This window comes from Physella acuta, unplaced genomic scaffold (genome assembly GCF_028476545.2).
Source record: "Physella acuta isolate Inbredline_101_S28 unplaced genomic scaffold, ASM2847654v3 ptg000256l, whole genome shotgun sequence".
NCBI lineage: Eukaryota > Metazoa > Mollusca > Gastropoda > Physidae > Physella > Physella acuta.
This window is the reverse complement of record NW_026731775.1, coordinates 1331540-1351975: the sequence shown is the minus strand read 5'-3', so window position 1 is coordinate 1351975 and position 20436 is coordinate 1331540. Positions and strand designations below refer to the sequence as shown.

Here is a 20436-nt window from a genome sequence, read left to right as displayed (position 1 = left end):
TTAGTCGAAGTTTGCTGTGTTGAGGCCTGCCTGGCTATGAAAGACACCTACTGAGCCAGTGATGTCCAAAAAGAAAGAAAAATAAGTTATTGGCTTCTAAAGTGGATTGGGATAGTCGTATTATGCGATCACTAATTTTATGATAGCAGAGCTAGCTAAAACAGTTTTTGTGCGAAAACTTTGATTTTATATGAAACAATATTAATTCATATTTAACGCTATTTATTTCAAATAAAAAATCAAATTTATTTAACTAATCCTTATCAAATACCAAAATATTAAAAAAAAAACGTTAGTGGCTCATTAAAAACTGAGAAATCTTGTAAATTGTAACTTTTGGCTCTTCCGTCTAAAAGGTTGCCGACCCCTGCCCTAACCCCCAATTAATTGAAAATTTTTGTATAAGACCTAACAAGCATAACTTAGCTGGTTTGATTCAGTAAAGGCGCAATAATTTCAACAATTTTTAAAATTTCTTTTTGGTTTGCTTTTCAAGCTTAGGTGTTCCAGACATGTATATTTAGATCTATTAGGCTTGTTTTTGTTACAAACAAAATTAGCAGCTCATCATTTGATCAAATGATCATAATTTCATCGATATTTAATTTAATTTACTAATTCTAAAAGAATGTTTTATTTCTGCATTTTTTTTTTGTTTGTTTTCTAAAAGATATTTTTAAAGCATTACTTCTTTTAAAATAGTGTGCTCCTTTTAAAAGCTCGCCAAATCTCTGCAGCCAAAATTTTTCACATTATCAACATTTAAGTACACAAGAAAACAAACAAATGCCAAAGAACATATTTGAATTTTACCCGCTCCTTTATTCTATTAGATGTATTAGTTTTATTTTATTAGTTTTATTTTTAAATTATGCATTTTCCGTAGAACAAATTTTGAAAGCTGAATAGTTCAACTAGATTCAATTTTTTGTAATTAAGCGGTAGGCATGTATAAGTATTAATCAACATATTTACTTACCATCGATAGTCTTCAGCATTCAATAGGAAGTAAGTGCACACAATGGTGACACAGATTGTAACAACAGTCAGAATTAGGAAGACCAGTAGCATGAATCCATAAACATAGTAAATCTTGTACGCCCAAAAGGAAGTGAAAATAAAATACATCTCAATGAAGATTGAACCAAAAGGCAAAACTCCTCCTAAAACTGTTATAACAGCTGGTTCCATAAACCTAATTGTAAATCGGAAAAGACAAAACTAGTTAGTATTAATGTAACAAAGCTACCTTGACCTGCAAAACTGATAAATTACTGATCAAGACAAAAAGCAATAATCTTAAGTTATATCCTGGAAAATAAATATTTCTATATCATGGGCCATGTTCAGGTATTTAAATGGGACAGTATACGATAGATTCAAGTACACCGCAAGAAGTGAGAAGTTGATTTAATATTTACTGTGCAACACACATATAGATAAATAAGAACTAGTAAGTCTAATTTATAAACTTTTTTTCATTAAAAAATAATACACAATAATATGACTCATTCTATCATAGCAGATTTAGAGATCATGATTAATATGAACATAATTTGCATAGGATTTTGAACAATTAAAATTTTCAATATCTTTAATATTTGTGTACTGTTTTGTAAACAAATCTTCCACTTTACTTATGTAAGAAAATACAAATAAATTTTTAACTTTCTTGTCTAATACTGTCAAGACTTTGAGTTTAATATTGATATTACCAACACTATAAAAAATATCTTGTTCCTGGAGACAGTGCTGCAATACAGCATCACTTGTCAATACATTTATTTTGGTCATTATGTATTAGTTTCTTGATGTTGTTTTTGAAGGATATTTGTATAAGTGTGAACTGTGTGTTTTTTAATTTATAAATTTATTTAGTCCATTATGAAATTTTCAAAAATGATATTGGGACTACAAGTATTTTCTTAAAAAATTGAGTTATTGACAAGGTTTTAACATAAACTGTCGTGATACAACAGCTAAGAAAAAATTCTCTTAATGTTACCATTTCTTTTCCGGAATTGGTCTTGGTACAGCATTTATCCGGCATGGATAGTCAGGCTGACCTGCTAAATTTCTCCCTAGTACAGTTCCAACCAATGTCAGTGGAAGAATTACAAAGATACAGATGCAAGTCACAGCAACCTATTATGATCATTTTTCAAGATTTTATTGAGTTGTAAAAGGCAATATGCATTAATATTTATAAATGTAATTTTAATTTAAAAATGCTAATTCCTAAATGATATTAACAACTACTAATTATTATTGTTAAACAAAATAATAAACAAGACAAAGCAATAGGGCTTGTAAGTAGGTCACAACTTCTCGTTCTCGTACTTGCCAGCTAGTAGATTTAGAGACCGTAGACTTACAAGCACTATTATCAAACATGGAATTTGAAATTACATTTTTAATTCTAATTTCTACTAAGTGAACAAGTAGTTTAAAAATTACCATGGTTGTGAAAGGAATTGCACGAGAAGCGTGATAATAGATGGCTATAAAATTTATGAAAAATGCAGTTCCACAGATTGCGGCAGGCATCATAAAAGCACTAACAACCATTTGCTTGATCCAAAGTTTACCTAGAGGAAAAAAAGAACACTGAACTCATTTCAGCAAGTACGCTTGTTAACCTTTTATCTACTGATGGTACTTATAAGTACCATTTTAATTAAGCGCCTGTATTATTTTTAATTAAGAATTAAAAAAATTATTGATGTAATTGATAGTATCATGTCCCTTGAGTCACTAGTAGGTAGAGGGTTCGATGTTTTTTTTTTGAAAATTTATGGTTTGGTGCCATTTTCAATCTCTACCTGTATCGGTAGTTCACAATCGTTCTGTACAGATCTCACATGTGTTCCTGATTTCCCTTTGTTTAACCTTATTCTTCAAGTTCTCAACACAAAATGTTTTTTATTGGCATCTTCAATAGTCAGGTCAATGTGTTTAACTTCTAGTTAAGCAATTTTTAACAAATTGTCTTTGTATTAGATCGATGTTTACACAAGGACTTGTGAGTACTGTCAGGGCATACGGTCATTTTTTTTAAAAAGGATTTCTTGAAAATGGCAGATTTTCAATGTGTAGTTAAATATTTTAATAATTAATTAACTCAAAAAATTATATTTATACATTTATAAGAAGGTTAGCATGTGGTTTACCTCAGAAATATTGTAATTAAATGCAGATTTCTAGTAGTAAAAGAATAACAAGAATAGAGGTGGCAGTTGCAGGCTCGTTTACTAGGTTTAGTATACTTTCTTTTGTATACCAAAGTGTAGTTCTAGTAGTAAGATTTGTTAGTTATATTTATTGTAAAAAACTTTCTTGCCTTCAATAACTAGCGTGTTGCTAACGTATACCTGTACACTAGTAATAGTCGATACATCTGCATATAATATAGATCTTTTTGTAAATCTTAATCACTAAACATACAACAGTAGGCTGCTTTGGCTATTCTAAACACATTGAGCTCACTTCTATTTAAGAGCTTAACACTGTAGTGTAGATTCATATTATAGATTCATAGTAGATACACTTGTTTCAGGTAACAGTATAAGTGTTCTATTAACATTATAAAAAAAGTTCTTGAAATTTGTATAGACTTTTTAAAATATAAATATTTCAGCCAACTGGACCTTTGATACATGTTAGACAGAAAACCTTAAGTTTTGCTGGGCTTTATTAGCCTGATCAGCTAATTAATTAGCAGATGTAGTGAAGCCAGTTTATCATAAAAATTGACTTTATGATTTTCTTTCTTTGTATCTTTGTTTAAAATAATAATAGTTTGATAGCCTGTTCCAACAGTAGGGAATTAGTGATGGCAACTTTTAAAACATTATAACCTTGAAGAAAGAAGTCTTTACTAGGCTTATTATATATACTTTGATCCCTCATTATTAAAATCTTGAAGAAAATTTAGTCTCATGGCAGTTTTATGCACACGTCTACTATTCATCTTATAGTCTTAGACAATAGTCTGACTTCTTGTTCCACGGGACCTAAATATTGGGTGGATTGAAGAGGTTTTTTGCTTATTAAATAATTATCTAAGATCTAAAACAATTATTGACCTTAGTTATAATTAATTTTTTTTTCATGTTTTACAGAATTAACAAATCAATCTATTAATGTCACTACAACTGAGATCTGTATGTTGATCTGCATCTATAGTTACACTTTCAAAACTTGTTGCCAACTTTAACCTATTAAAAATCATACAAGTTTCAAACCAACCTATTGGCTCTAACTCAACCACAAGTTTTTTGGATTTATAAGGCTTATTAAGTCTAAATTACAGGTTTCATAAGAAAGAAAAGGGATCAGTGCGGTTGAGTTGGTAAAAGCTCATGGTTGCTAAACCGATGAATCTCGAGTTTGAACCCTTCTAACACTAAAATTACAAATGAAGAAGAAGAAAGAAACTATCAGAAAAAACAAAATACCTCCCATTCTTGCATACAAGCTACCTCCAAAGTAGCCGTTCACTGGACTAGTTGCTGCATAAACAAAAATGGCTGTACTTAACAGTGATCCACGCCTGAAGAATACATTTTTTTTTATGATCATGAACAAAATAAATTAAATTGAACTTAAAGGTTAAATAAGTTTTTTCTTTTGATTAAACCAGGTCACATTGGTTAACCCCAGCTTCAAAAAAGGATTCCTACAGTCTAATAAAAAGAGTAAGGATCCTTACGTTTAACATTTTTTATCATTAGCAGTAACCACACTGCAAACAAATCTTAATAGGAGGAGAAAGTTAAAATGAAACTGAATATGCTGATTACTAACTAAAATTAGGCTGTTGCTTTTTTTTTTGCCGCAGTCATGGTAATGATGGCTGCCAAAAATGGTGATACAGGGTTTCAGTTGTTTAACAATGTTTCAAGGTCATTTCAACAACACAAAGACCTGCATATAATTGTTATTTTTGCATACTATTCAACCAGACTGATCTCGTTTTAACAATGCACAATTAGTGTTTGATCTAAACTTGCCTTTTTTTTGGCCTAATAGCTGAGAATATCAAGCAGAAACATGAGAGAAAAACATCAATTATTGTATTTAATACTATTGTGTCAAGACTCAAACTTGTTTTGTCATACAAAATTATCTTGTCTTACTAATTTCATTGATTTAAAAATCTGATATTGATAAAAAAAATTTGATCAAAAGTATAACTTAAGACTAAACCCGCCCATTTCACCTGACGTGTTTGAATGGGAAGTACTCTAGCAGACTAAACATTTCTGCTGAACTTTCTTCTCAAAACTATTTTTTAGGCTACCAATTTTATATTAAAATAAAATTGGAGTCAAATTAAAGGTAAATAAATGTAGTTACTAATTGTGTCAGTCATCTTGAACAATGATTAGGTTTAAAATCTTAGGTGCCACACTAACTAAAATAAATTTTTTAAATACTTTTCTCAAAACAGTATTTAAGGAAATTAAATTCATACATAATGTTATAGTTGCATAAAATCGTAACTTGAAAATTAATTGCAGGCTTTTTTCTGGCAACTAAACTTGACAGTTTAAACTTGAAATCAAAGGTTAAACCACAATTTTTTAAGTTTACTAGAAAATCATAGTACAGTTTAACATATCAAAATACTTACTCAGTGTATAACTCGCCAACTATTGTGAATAAAATGACACACAATGTAACAACAGCAATATGGTAGCCTGTACCAATAAGTGCAGAAAATAGCAAAGAGTTTGAAGCTGGACGAAATACATCCCCATGAACTTGCTTCCACCCATATTCATCACCTAAATCCTTTTCCTATGAATAAATTAGAAATTGGCATATACATTATCATATATCAAATTATTTCACAAAAAGAACAAGTTCAACAAGTGTCAAAAAAAATATATACAAACTGGCTGTTGATGTTTTTAATACATATATTATCAGATATAGGTTATAAATTTAATGACTAACACTCAAATGGAATACCTTTCTTTTATGTGACTTAATCTATTAATATTCAAAAGCACTTGCCTTAATTCAAGTTCTTTTTTATGTTAATAAAAACTAGTTAAATAAAATGCAACTTAATATAATGTTTTTAATAGTGTTATATTTTAGCTTAAAATATATCTGTTGATCCATTCTGCTAATGTCAATAGTTGAATCTACAATCGCAGCAAAATACCTAGGTATTTTAATTTCACAGACTATTTTCTTTAAAATTTTGACTGATAGACTTTATTAGGTCATTTTGAATGTACCTGGACTGAAGAATGTTGCATTATTGTCACCGAAAAATTATACGTTGCTTTAGCTAATCATCTTTGTTAGGTAGGAGCTTAATTAGTAATAGTTACAAAAAGTTGCCTTCATTTAATGTAGCTTCTCATAAGCCTTGGGTTTCACCCCCTAAAAGCCAATGCATGGTTTTCCAAATAGAAAACTGCATCGATAATACTTTCAGTGTTAATCAGTTTGCTATTTCCTTCTTTTCTGCTGTTAAAATGAGACGATGTGTTTCTGTCTTGAAACAATTAAAATTTCTTAAGAAAAAGTTCTTTCTCCGCAATCTTGTGTTTTCAGAGTTTTATTGTTTCTCAATTTTGTCTGGACCTTTTGCTAAGTTCCTACAACCCCATTTTGGATCACCCCAAGTGTCTGACTTGTGTTTAGTTAAAAAAACCAACAAGCAAAACAAATCATATTATTTGCTTTAGGCGAATATACTAACTAGATCTAGTGTTGTATTATTTCCCAACCACATTTCATGTTTTTTTTTTCTTGTACCGATTGGCACTAAAGTGGCGTCCATTTACAATTTTTGGAAAAATTTTATAAGTATCTATGAGGCCTGGTTGACAAGGACCAAACTCAAATTTGGTGTCTCCTAAAAAATGTTTTCTAAAATATCTTTAGACAATAACTTTTTGTCTTGAGTCTTGACAACTTGATTCTGCATATCAGATTATGTTGTCGCTAGTATATTTTGTACTTGGGTATCAGTGGGGATTTAAGTTTAGTTGGGTTTTTTAAATACAAAATATAGCCTTAGTCAAATTTAAAATACATCTAGATCAAGTTAAAATAATAATTAATATAAAGTTTCTCCTGTTTCATATCTGTCATAATAATACATCATCCTTATGACTGTTGACCTTGTAAGTTTCCCACCACTAAGCAGTTTGCACATAAAGTAAATTTAAATAAAGGTGCCATATCAGTTGTATTGGAATTGTAATCTTTAAAATTAATTAAATGATTCAAACTTTATTATTTAACACGTCTAGTACTATATGCTTAATTGCTGCATGAAAAGAAATGTAAGTGATTTAAATTGATGTGCCAACCGAAAATAAAATCTCTTTTTTTCTGAAAATGGCCAGAGGGGGTGTGGTAGCTCCCCTAGCTTACCTACTGAATATCATAATAATTCAATGGTGTTTTTACTTTCTCGTATATACGTAGTATAGAGAAAGTATTGTAATCGTGCAAAAAAAAAAAAAAAAAAATCGAGATTTTTACAAATCTCGACGTTTTACACCTCACTGATACGGAAAAACATAATTTTGCAATCTTGTCCGTATGTCTGTGTGTGTGTGTGTCTGTGTGTAAACACGATAACTTGAGTACCGTTATAGCTAGGTTGATGAAATTTCATATATAAGTATTATATCAAAATCGTAGATCCGTATCAACTTTTGAGCGATTTCCGACAACCGGAAGTGGTACTTTTTCTACTTTGAATTTTTCAAAAGCCTATAACTTGAGTACTATTTCAGATAGATAAATGAAATTTCACATGTAAGTAAAAGATCTAATTCTCTACCTTCTGTTAAATTTTGAGTCATTTCCGTTGACCGGAAGTAGTAATTTACGCTACTTCCGATTTCTCAAAAAACTAATGTAAATTTTTAAAGTACTAATAATATTGCGCGCTATTATGCGCTTTTTTATTTGGCGTTCACTTGGTGTGCAATTAATTTGTCTACGAGATTTTATTCTATTTTTAAAACTTTAAGTATTTAAAATGGATTAAAAATCATTTCTATAGCCCGAGTTCCCATCCCCTGTTATTTTATATAAGAATATTCGAGAAAGTTTAGGGGAGATCACTCCCGGTTTATTTTTGTTATTAACATTTTTAACTATCCACTACTTAAAAAAACAGTTAATTTTCCTTTTTTGGTTATGAAAATCACAACTCACCATGTCATCTAAATCCTCCTCTTTACTATAGCGTGCATAATCCTTTCGTAATGTTCTCATAAGAATCATACTAACAAGACCGACAAGAAAGATAACCATCATAAAAGAATTGAAAATGCTGAACCAGTGGATCTGAGGAAAAAGGCGATGAATACAACGGAGCACTATACTTTTTAAATACAGACTTCTTGTGCCTCTAAATAAAGTATTAAAACAAAAAGGTGTTTAAATGTTTGAGCTTATGTTCACACTTTAAACATAACTAGTAAATTTATAAAATGAATAATACACTATACTACACAAAGTTTTGTTACAACTAGAACCCATAGTATAATGGTTAAGGAAAACACTAGTCATTCAAAATTAGTTTGAAAAATTAAAAATTTTTTTAGAATAGAATCCCTTTTTCACCACACTTTAAAAATAAAGTAAAGTAAAAGTTTCCCTTTCAAACATGACGGTCTATGGGGCAAGTGAAGTAGAGTTCACTTGTTTCTGTGCCCTCGGCATATGAAGAGATAGTGTGGTCAGCACTATGCCCAGCCGCCTTTACTTTCCCTAACGTGAGTTAGGTACCAATCAGAGTTGGGTGGACTCAGGGATGGTCTACTGATTTGAACCTGGATTCGAACTCGAGACTTAAGGGTTAGCAGTCCAGTTAAAAATAAAGTATTCTTTCATTAATCTTCCTTCTTTCCTTATCCAGGAATAAGCAAAGTAATTTTTTTCACGTTCTAGGTGGCAGTTGTTTATTATCTAAATTGCAAAACATAATGGAGACTAAAACATGGCAATGACTATTTGCTAGGATCTAGTCAAAACTCCCAACTGAAATTAAAACTGCTATATTTCAATAAAGTGGTATATATTTGATGTATACAAACAACAGAGGAGCATAACAAATAATTACCCTGTGTTGAAAGAAATTTGGATCTAGGTATTTATCAAACCTGTCTTCAAAATTTACTTTTGATGTGTGCCACTTTACCTAAAATAAAAATTTTAAATAGTACATTTCTTATTATCAACTGTAAGACTATACCATTTTATTACTAAATAAATATACAACTAAAAGTAAAAAAAAAAATTAAGCATCAAACCTATTATTTTACATATGTTGGTGCACCATTGTAAGCATCAAGTTAATGCTTTCTACCTACAAGTCACCGAGTTTAACATAATAGAATAGTCTAATGTCCATAACACAGCAGTGACATGTGTCACTAATTTAGAGAGCTTGACCACCTTATAGGTATACAGAGTATGTTCCAAAACATTAGATTAACACACATTAGATAATACACACTGCAAGTTTAATCAGATCCAATTCTCACAATGTCTTCTTTTAGGGTCAATTTTCCTAGTATATATAACTAGCCTCTATACCAGTGGTTCCCAAACTTTTTAGAGTGACCCACGACCCCCATATAAATAAAAAGTCAAAATTAGTAAGGAAATTAATAAGCACTAAAAAAATAATTTTCTAGCAGACTTTCAATATGAATTATTCTTGATAACTGTTTTAACACGATGAGTGAAATTACAAATTACATGTTATTAACTAGCCTCAACAGTCGTGGTTGAGTTTTATTTAATGTTAACGCCAACCTCATGTATTTCTCGCGTTTTATTTATTTCTTTATTTTTTTTTCAATTGGAGAAATGTTGAAACTCTATTCTCGCAAAGATTTGTAGACACAATGAACTAAAACTCAAAAGGCAATCGATTTCACGTTTAAATATGATGTTGCATACTACAACAAAATTGTGATAGCAGGTTTTCATTAAATACTTTACGTGACGCGAAATCATTCCACAAATACAATAATTATCTTGTAATTCATCGTAAATGTTGACAACAAAGGGAAGCAGAAAACGGGTAACCTGTCAATGCAGATTACTCTTCTTTTAGCTAAGGGAAATAACACCAGTTTTTTTTCAAGAGATTCAAGATGCCCAGAATCCTCTTTAAATTTTTTATTTATCTCACAGAGTCATCTACCACACTGCAGAGTTTCTCAAACATGGCAATATTTCCAAGATAAATTTCTTCGCCAATTTTGCTGTTTAGATAAAAATGCCCCAAGATTATCATGAAAAGAGATAATATACCCTCAAATGTTAATGTTTGAACATATCTGCTAGGTAAGATACCCGCTCTAACCACTCTGTCACTAGCGCTTCCAAGAACAACTTGACTTCATCTTTCAAATCAAAAACACGATTCACAACATTTCCTTCTGACAGCCCGCGTACTGTAGTGTAGAAAAGCTCTTTAAACATACAGATGTTTAGGTCTCCAGAATTAATATAATTTACGACTTTAATTAGCAATAGAGTCGGAAGAGTCGTGCTGGCGAGGACATACCGATGAATAATGCAGCGGCATTTTGAACTAAACATAAATGGCGCAACATCTGTATAACGCCTACAGCAGTTTTCCCATTCTAATCATCCAGTTTCAAAAACGTATTTATTTATTATGCTTGCACTAATGCAGTGTTTCCTTTGTGAAAACGTCTTGTTCAATTAAGTCTCTGAGGTTTGCAACTAGCTTCATGCCACGAAAGAACTCCATATTTTTTTGGTGTGTTTAGTTTTGAAGGTTTCATTGACTTATGACTGAGAACAACTTTGCACAATAAGCATTGTAGCTTCTCTATTCCATTTCCAGTAATGTTAGTAAAGCCTAATTTTAGATTTTATTCATTGCTAGAACTTATTCTACCAGTTGGCGACCCCCAGTTTGGGAACCCATGCTCTAGACGACATTTAAATACTGCTTAATGTCAACTTACACTTTTTTAAAAGTTAGCCAGTAACCTGAGAACACCCCCCCCCCCCCCCCCCATAAAAAACCAAAGCTTTGAAATAACATTGATTTGATTATTCCGGCCTTGCTATGTTTTACGCTATATGAACAACAAATGCCTAAGGCTTAGTATGTGTAATATAAAATATAAGCCAAGAGTTAAGACCAAGATCTACCTAGTTACTTCTTAGTAGTTACAACTTAAAAGATAAGATTGATCTGTATCTAGTACTACCGAGATATAGAAATTAGCATGTTAGTCATGATTTTATTGCATTTTTCTCGATTCATGTTATTTAACACATAATTAAAATGTACAATTCAACTGCAAATATTAAAAAGAACGTTCAAAAGCTAGATTGTCCACATTATTTATTAATAGTAGATCTAGTATTAGATTAAATATTGTAAGTAAACAAGGAAACGTGTGCCAAAGGGAGATAATTGTTTTTCCCTGCTCTTTTATCAATTCGATAATTACTTTTCTTTATAATTTTTCTCAAAAAGCGGAACAAACTGATGAAAATGGGATGGCGGAACAGGATGTATGTTTGCAATTGAGTTTGGTTTTCAATGCAATATTTAAAAAACAACAGATAAATAGAAAAAAAGCTGTATTTATAACCTATTAATCAAGTTTGATCTGAGCCAAATTTTAGAAAAAATATTTATCTGGCTATATCAAATTACAGGTGCACACATAATCTAATAAAGTATCTATATATATAATTCTCTTCTGGGATCAGTTAGAAAACAAGCTTTGAAGTCCCCTCTCTTCCTCTCTATCACTATCACCCCCACCCCACCCCCACATGATCTGGTGAGCGGTGTTCACTCTGTTTACATTTTACAATCACAGAGACGGGTTTGGTGACGGCTATTAGGGGCAGATAATTTAGTTTGAGCCTTGCAGACATGCTACACCAGCCTACTTAAAGTTCCGGACTGTCAAAAAAAAAAAAGAACTTGCTATTTTACTAAGGAGAAGAAAAGAACTTAAGATAAGATATAAGGCCAGATGCACCGTAGATGTGAGTATTTTGAATAGGTTAAGGGAAGTTTAATACTCTGTTAATATACTATTATACTATTGCTTAATTTCCGTTCCCAGAAAGAAGCGTAACGGAAAAAGCGCAAAAATGTGCAAATAGAAAAAAGGCTAACCAAAGGCAATTTTATGTAAAAAGCTATATTTTGCTTTTGACCGGACAGTAGGCATGCCTGCTCTTGATAGATCTAGGTAGGTCTTGATGTATATTAAAAAGCTTTTCTTCTTACCCATGAATGAAAAAGAACAAACCAACCAAGTCCAAAAATCAAAACAAAAAATGCAAACAGTGCGTGTTAATTACCCCCAATTCCACAAGTAACATCCCCCTAATCTAATGCCTTTTTAAATATCACTTTTTAACAGCACCGTGGTAATTTTAGAAATAAATATGCTTTTATCATTTTTAGGTTAAATTTTAATAGAGATATTATCCATGTTGGACCAGCCTTTCAATAATCATATTAAAATGTATTCATTAATGGAGAATTTGCGGGTCAATGAAAGTTCATAATAAAGAATCCTGCCCAACATCACATTGAAGGAGAAAAGATGCAGGAAGAGAGGGGGGGATTGTTACGTAATAATTAGTAATATGCTTGAAAACTTAGAACTGGAGAGGCTAACACAGCTGCTATTGTAACTGGCAAAATATAAAATACAAGTGACATAAAATGATAAATCTAATCTCTGAAAAAGCATATAAAAATGGTTGAAAACAAAAAGATTTATGGAGCTGCCAACATTGCAATTTATACTATACTACTTTAAATTATTTCCTTCAATTTAGTTCATTAAATATTACTATCTGCTTACAGGATTTCCACAATTCTTGTAAAAAAATAATATCCTATTGTCTCATGGCGTTTAAGGTACAATACCAAATATGCTTTAAAATAAAAGTCAGATGGATCAGGTACACTATAGAGTAAAAATGTACCTCATAGGTAAAAGGTATCCTTATTCCAGGTTTTAACTTTACTTTGGCTTCTGATGTAAGATTAACATCCACAATATAGGGTCCATTGTAGCCAATGTCAAACTTTTTGTGAGTCCATATATAATGGCCATCCCCACCTTCATCCACTTCACCAACAATGCCTGCTCAAAAAAAAGTCACAAAACAATGTACTATGATAATGGAATATAGTGAATAAATGAAAAATTTAAGTAGACGTGGAAAATAAAACATGGACTTTAACAATGTTATACAAATTAGTCTTACAATAACTACACTAACTATTGACTACAATCTCTGGTTACGACAGCCGATCTTATTGAATATTTATGCAGGATATTCTTTTTTTTTTGTCGGCATTGATAATTTTATAAATAACTATGCTTACATAGTTTATTAAATTTACGATTTGAAGCTTTGGTTTTAAAAAAGTAGATAAGAATAAGATTTATAGACCAACCAACTTGTGGTGATCTAATGTGTATGAAAGGAGAATACGTGGAACGGATCACTGCGTGTGTGTATGTACCATGTAGCGAGACGCGAGGCTGGGAGTGTTGACGTGTATGTTGTTGTACAGATGAACAAGGGTACAAGGTAAGCAACTGGTCTAGTGACAGCGGCTGTGTTGTGAGCGAGAGAAAGGTGGTGTGTAGGAATGAATGCGGAGGACAGTGGATTGTTGGAGTGAAAGCAAACAGGTTGATTTGGGGCTGGGGGGCATGTTTGAGGAGAAATAAAAGAGACTGATACCTAGCCTCAATTGTGTTGGTTTGAGTATTGTTTGAGATTCCTGAGACCCTCATATAACTCCTCCCCCTTGACATTTCAATGGAAGTGAGACATTATGAGAAATGCATGTAATTAAGAAGTATTGGATAATACAGCTGTTATTTTAACTAGCTGAATGTAAAACTCTAGACCAGGAACAGAAGGTGGCCACAAGAAAAGCAATTTGGCTTTTTTTTTTTTTTTTTTTTTTTTTTACAGAAGGCAAAAGCATAACCAAATAGGCACATTTTCAGCAATGTAACCTGGGTATCAAAATTATGGTCTGCTCCAGTTGGTGAACTTTATGTTGAGAGCTACACTGAATTTTTTACAAGCTTTTATTTAACTCACTTCCTCGTCAGTCTGTCGTCAGTCGTCAGTCTAGACGGAAACGCAGGAGTGAAAATTCGGACAGTTCTACTTGACCGATACGATTCAAAGTTAGCACGTGGGTCAAGACATGAAGACAATGCAATCTGAAACTAAATTTGACTTAATTGGATGCCTAATTAATTTTTTATTAATTAATTAAAATTTGGACCGAATTAGTAGGCATGTCTAGCCAACCACACCACACGCGTCATCACCTTCAATAGCTGCGTTCAAAAACCATTGCGCGCCTACTGAACGTGATGTTCAGTAGGCGGCGCGCAATGGTTTTTAGTCATGTAACTCTATTGTAAATAAAACATGTAAAGTACTGAAAAAAAAATTCATAAAAAACGTTTTAATAACAAGCTTTTATGTAATGATGCACTAAAAAGTAGAAAATAAATTATAGACTACTATTTAAATAACTATAAAGAAAAGCGTGGGTGTCTTCCTTAACATTAGTAAAGGTATCCAATAGATACTAAAGTGACCCACGCTTTTCTTTATAGTTATTTAAATAGTAGTCTATAATTTATTTTCTACTTTTTAGTGCATCATTACATAAAAGCTTGTTGTTAAAACGTTTTTTATGAATTTTTTTTCAAATAAAAAAGCTTTTCCAGATGTCAGTGAGCACAAGGAATCTATGCTAAATCAATGGGGGGCTGCTGATTAATAATACATTATAAGAAATAAACAAAACAATCCCCGAAAAAAGTTCTAATACATTTATTACCTGTAAGTTGCAGTGAAAGCCAATCAGAATTTTAAATCAGACCACTTTAAAATTTATCTTAATTTCCAAAGAATTTCTTAAATTTTGATTGGAGGTAAGCAGCTAAATTTAAGGATTTAGTTTTTATTTCTTAAAATAATCAAAAAACATTTACATACCCCATATAGGGAGATCATCTATGTACATTTGATACCAGTAATGATTCTGGACTGCATACATAAACGCTTGATATTTTTCATCTGATAGTTCAATGGAGCAATACTCTGTGTGACTAAAATCACCTGAAATATATAAGATATACTTAGATGTTGCTTGACCGACTTTCATTGAATAATTTCACCTCCATATCTTTGCTCCAGCTATTTATAGACATGTCTAAGTTTAAATGTTCATCAATATACTTTCCCTTTTGTGCGCAAGACACTTGGGGCTGCCAAATTGAAATGTTACATAAATCTAGATATGTTTGATTCAGAAAGCTTAATGAAAAAGAGCATTCCAATTGCATTAAGCTACGCTCAATAAATAAATGAAAAATTCTTGATAAAAGAAATTAACTTACACATCACTTGCCATTTTTCAATAAGTTTGTTCATTAACATGTTAGGAATTTTAAAAATAATATCCATCGATGTCACATCATTATACATTAAGCCCCATTTTGAAATGTTTTTGTTTAGTAGTAATTGGTACAACATTAGTGTAAACAAATTCCATTCTTAAGTCTAAATTAAACAATATTTAGTCTAGTGATGTTTATCTACAGATATAAATCAAATCATGCCATCAAAAAGAATCTCACACACATTTCTTATACATGTTTACCTTTTTAATTTGAGTTATGAGAAAGAATAAAATGTTAAGTTATTCCAGTCCCAAAACATATCCGCGGAAAAAAATTTCTTTAAACTTAAAATCAACATACATGCCACATAGAATAAATAGTATTAAATAGTTCTGCTACACAAAATATAAAACAGTTTATGTCAAGAAACGGTTTTAAACTTTTTTTCAGACTGAACATAATTTTGTGCACAATGTGTTTATAAACTTACATAATACAAATGTATTTAAACTTCACCTTTGAAATCAATGTCAATGCCACTAAACTCCAATTCAACTCCAAGGAGATTCTCGCCCAATGTTTCATGATAATGACTTATACTCTTTTTCTCCCCTCTGCAAAAGGGTAGTGAAAAATAGCTGTATGTTTCTTGTCTGTTATGGTATGGTCCAACAGTGTTCATCCACAGAACTACTTCTTCACCATCTTTGTACTAAGGATGGAACAAATAAAAAACACTATGCTAAACAAACTGTTTTCAAAATGTAATGTTACAAATGTACTTTTTATTTGTTAACCAAAAGCACATTCTACTAGACTAGATTCAGTAACTTGACGAAACTGTGCAATGATTTATGATGCAATTTTTGCAAACATGGGTACTACTTGATTCAATAAATGGTCAAACTTCACCTGTTGCATACAGTGGAAGTTCGGTGACTAGAAGTACCATAGGATCCCACTTTAGCACTATGGTGCCTGTTTTCATTTTAAAGAGCACCATATAATATGGTTACGGGGTGGGCTATTACATTCAATGAACTAAACCAATACTGCTGCTGAGAAAATCGGACAAACCTCCTTTTCCTTACCCACTGCATAATTAACACTATTTTTTGCATGCTTTTTGTCTTTATATTAACACTAGGCATGCTGCCCAGCTTTGCTTAGGCTTTCGAAAACATTGAGAATTTGAATGCTTAATTAATTCGCCCGAGGGTCAGTCTACGACCTCAGGAGTTATGAAGAGGTTCCTCTGTGGACATTTTTTTTCGATTTATAGCTCATATAAGGCGCCGGTCAGTCGAGGTCAGTTTTGACCCCATCATCGTAGACTTTTCGGCCAACCGGCCCCCGTGTTCTGTCGCCCCAAGGCAAGATCCTGCCAAATTTGAAGCGCCTGCGGCGCCGGGAAGTGCCCTCTCGGGCACCCGACAACTTTGCTTTATATATTATAGAGATTAGCAAATTGCATAGATAAACAAAGATTTCAATAAAGTAATTAAGGCCTGAAATACTTTAGTATAGAAATGTATTATTTGAATAGATGAATCTAGAATATCTAGATCTAGAATCCAAATAAATAAAATAAATTTTATGAGTTTAGGCCGGAAAAATTGTATTGTATACATTTCATAGTGTACGTAGATCTAAATCAAATTTGAATGAAATAGTTCATTTCTTTTTATTCTAAACACGGCAGATGACGTCATTAGTTAATGTATAAGCAATAGTGACGTCAGTTTTATGCGTTCTTTTTCACATCTATTAATGCTTTTCCGGTTGCATAAATAATACTGTTTCTCTACATTCGAATACGCCTTTAATTTTTATTTTTCTTCTTTTAATAAAATTGTGGTTATACATTTAAAACATCTAACATATTATTTTCAACAAAAGTCCGTAAAAAGTTCTTCATATATCGCTGCCGATTCTGACGTGATGTCCGGCGAAAATATTTTGCGGACAGACAGAGAGAGAGAGAGAGAGAGAGAGAGATGTGCGAACGTGGGGATTTATATTATTAACATGTTATACATCATTCTTTTCATAATTGAATAACCTGTCTAAGATTTTATATTGAAATAATTTTAGACGCATTTACACCCGACATGGCGACACGACCTTTGGGCGTGTGCATGGCTTTTTCACCTTTTTAATATATTAATAAACCGGGAATGATCTCCCCTAAACTTTCTCGAATATTCTAATATAACAGGGGTCGGCAACCTGCGGCTCGCGAGCCGCATGCGGCTCTTTTGATATCAAGATGCGGCTCTCCAGCTCCTTGAACAAATACTAATAATCTTAATAAAAAATTAAAATATTTGAAATAAAAATATTGTTAGTGGCTCTTTAAAACCAGGGAAATTTTGAAAATTGTAACTTTTGGCTCTTCCGCTTCAAAAGGTTGCCGACCCCTGTAATATAACACTACGGGGGATGGCAACTTGGGATATAGACTTCTAGACATGATTTTTAATCCATTTTAAATACTCAAATTTTTAAAAATAGAATATAATCTCGTAGAAAAAAGAAATGCACACCAAGTGAACGCTAAATAAAGATGTGCATAATAGTGCGCAATATTATTAGTACTTTATAAATTTACATGCGTTTTTGAGAAATCGGAAGTAGCGTAAATAAGTACTTCCGATAAACGGAAATTACTCAAAATTCGACAGAAGGCAGAGAATTAGATCTTCTACTTACATATCAAATTTCATTTATCTATCTGAAATAGAACTCAAGTTATAGGCTTTTGAAAAATTCAAAGGAGAAAAAGTACCACTTCCGGTTATCGGAAATCGCTCAAAAGTTGATACAGATCTACGATTTTGATAAAATACTTATATATGAAATTTCATCAACCTAGCTGTAACAGTACTCAAGTTATCGTGTTTACACACGGACACACAGACAGACGGACAAGATTGCAAAATTATGTTTTTCCGTATCAGTGAGGTGTAAAACGTCGAGATTTGTAAAAATATCGATTTTTTTTTTTTGCACGATTACAAGACTTTCTCTATACTTCGTATATACGAGAAAGTAAAAAGGAAGGAAAAAAAGGGGGGGGGGTTAACCCTATCCCTACAACCCTATTTCACTGTATTCGACTACAAGGCGGGTCATTTTGACCCGTATACTTTTTATATAAGGATCTATTATTGCATATGTATATTTTTTATAGCATAACTATTATTTTAATGATAAATGGACACTAAAATTATAGTTTATACATTTCTACACTAAATTTTAGTTTTAGGTATTTTATTATTATACTTTTTAGGCATAAATAAAACTAGACGTTACTAAATATAAAAACTTATACCTTTACTATCAATTTATTTTTCATATACAAGAAAACTTAAATCACAATTATTATCAGTTTGCCCAGTAAAGCTATATAGACTAGAGATAGAATCTATACATTTGACAAATAGTTATTTTCAAATTTTACCATCTAACATGTTATCGTATCTCGCATAATAACTTGCAAATTGAAAAATATGGTTTGGATGATGCTATTGGGCCCAACACTCAGTGGGTGGTTTCAGAAGGCTTCTTTTTGTCTACTATTTGATCTAATGTGAATTGCAGTAGCTAGGACATAGTTTTCTGTGTTCAAAGCTCAAATAGGGGCAGAACCAACTCTTTTGACAATATACAAATGTAAATCTGCTGCTATCTGTAAAAGCTGTCACTTTGTATTTTAACTTATTGGGGACATTAGTTGCAAATTGAAAAATATGGTCATCAGCTACCACTTAGTTTGCCCATTGGGGCATATTGCTAGAGCCATACATGGATGATTCCATGCAGTCTTTCCATTTTGATATTTGGCATCAATATGCATGCTTGACACAGATTAGTAGCCAAAAACTTAGTTCAATGTAAAGTACAAAGTTATCAGAGATTGATACATTAGTTATCTCTATATCAATATCCATTGATTTATCAAAATATGGTTCCATGTACTTCAAAGCTGGTCAAGGAGTTGGTCCTATTTTACCCAACTATGGTTGGACTGTCTGACGTGACATGGTCTAACACCCACGGACCATAAAACTGACCTCATCAGATGGCTTTTATCGCAAAAGACTGCATAGATACAAATCAATATTGGCTTTCTGCTGTATCTTTATTATATCAAAGCCTATTACACAACTTCCTAAATACTTTATTGACAGTATGGCCCTAATTTCCAAATTCAGCAGCAAAAATAAGTTCAGGTCTGATTCATCACTTTCAAATTGATACTGTAGCCAATGAGCCCATGCAGTCATCAGTTGGTACGTCTTTGTATTTACTTACAACTTCTCAATGTGTAGGCCCAAACCTAGCAATCCACTACAATTTCATTTGTAACAAGAAGGTTGAGTCTAAAAAACATGCTATCAACAATGTTGAACAAAGGATTGTTGTGCTTCGGCGCTGAAAAAAATGTTTCTAATTGGTGTCTTCAGTAAGGCAGGAAGGGATACAAACTTATGAGCCCAAAAGGTTTAGCCCCAAGGGAAGTTGTTATAGATTTATACCACTTTCCCCTACACTGGTAGAATTTTCCTCTATATAAATGTATACGGGTCAATTTGACCCATGTTAGTAGGGAGAGGAATAGTGAACCTAAACCTGCTCACCCTCATGCACACGTGCAAAATTAAACATTCATTTTCATATTGAAATCAAGCATTGTATGTGTAGGTAGCATATCTAGAAGCTCAAAACAATTGGTCCAGTGGTTGACCGGTAATTAACTAAAATGTAGCACTGTCGGGTCAATTTGACCCGCCTTGTAGGGATAGGGTTAACTAAGAATGGAAATGTATTGCTATTTGCTAGTGAATACAATTGTCTTGTTTTTAAATACAAAGCATGCAATTTTTTTTTTTAAATTCTGCCTTTTAAACAATTTAATTGACTGACAATAAACATAAACAGTACTAGAATTATTATTATGAGATGCAACTTTTAT

General features: G+C 32.0%; 1 protein-coding gene across 1 annotated transcript in view; it reads right to left on the bottom strand.

Annotated features, from left to right (window-relative positions):
• The window catches only part of LOC131938756 (transmembrane 9 superfamily member 3), a 31187-nt gene that overhangs the window by 7981 nt on the left and 2770 nt on the right, over positions 1 to 20436 (bottom strand). Inside the window, exons 2-11 of the mRNA XM_059296904.1 lie at positions 15975 to 16170; positions 15052 to 15174; positions 12997 to 13157; positions 9107 to 9184; positions 8197 to 8328; positions 5636 to 5802; positions 4458 to 4552; positions 2458 to 2588; positions 2006 to 2145; positions 980 to 1195 (exon numbers count right to left, since the gene is read on the bottom strand). Coding sequence (XP_059152887.1) covers positions 980 to 1195; positions 2006 to 2145; positions 2458 to 2588; positions 4458 to 4552; positions 5636 to 5802; positions 8197 to 8328; positions 9107 to 9184; positions 12997 to 13157; positions 15052 to 15174; positions 15975 to 16170 — 1439 coding nt within the window. The remainder of the gene's footprint in view (positions 1 to 979; positions 1196 to 2005; positions 2146 to 2457; positions 2589 to 4457; positions 4553 to 5635; positions 5803 to 8196; positions 8329 to 9106; positions 9185 to 12996; positions 13158 to 15051; positions 15175 to 15974; positions 16171 to 20436) is intronic.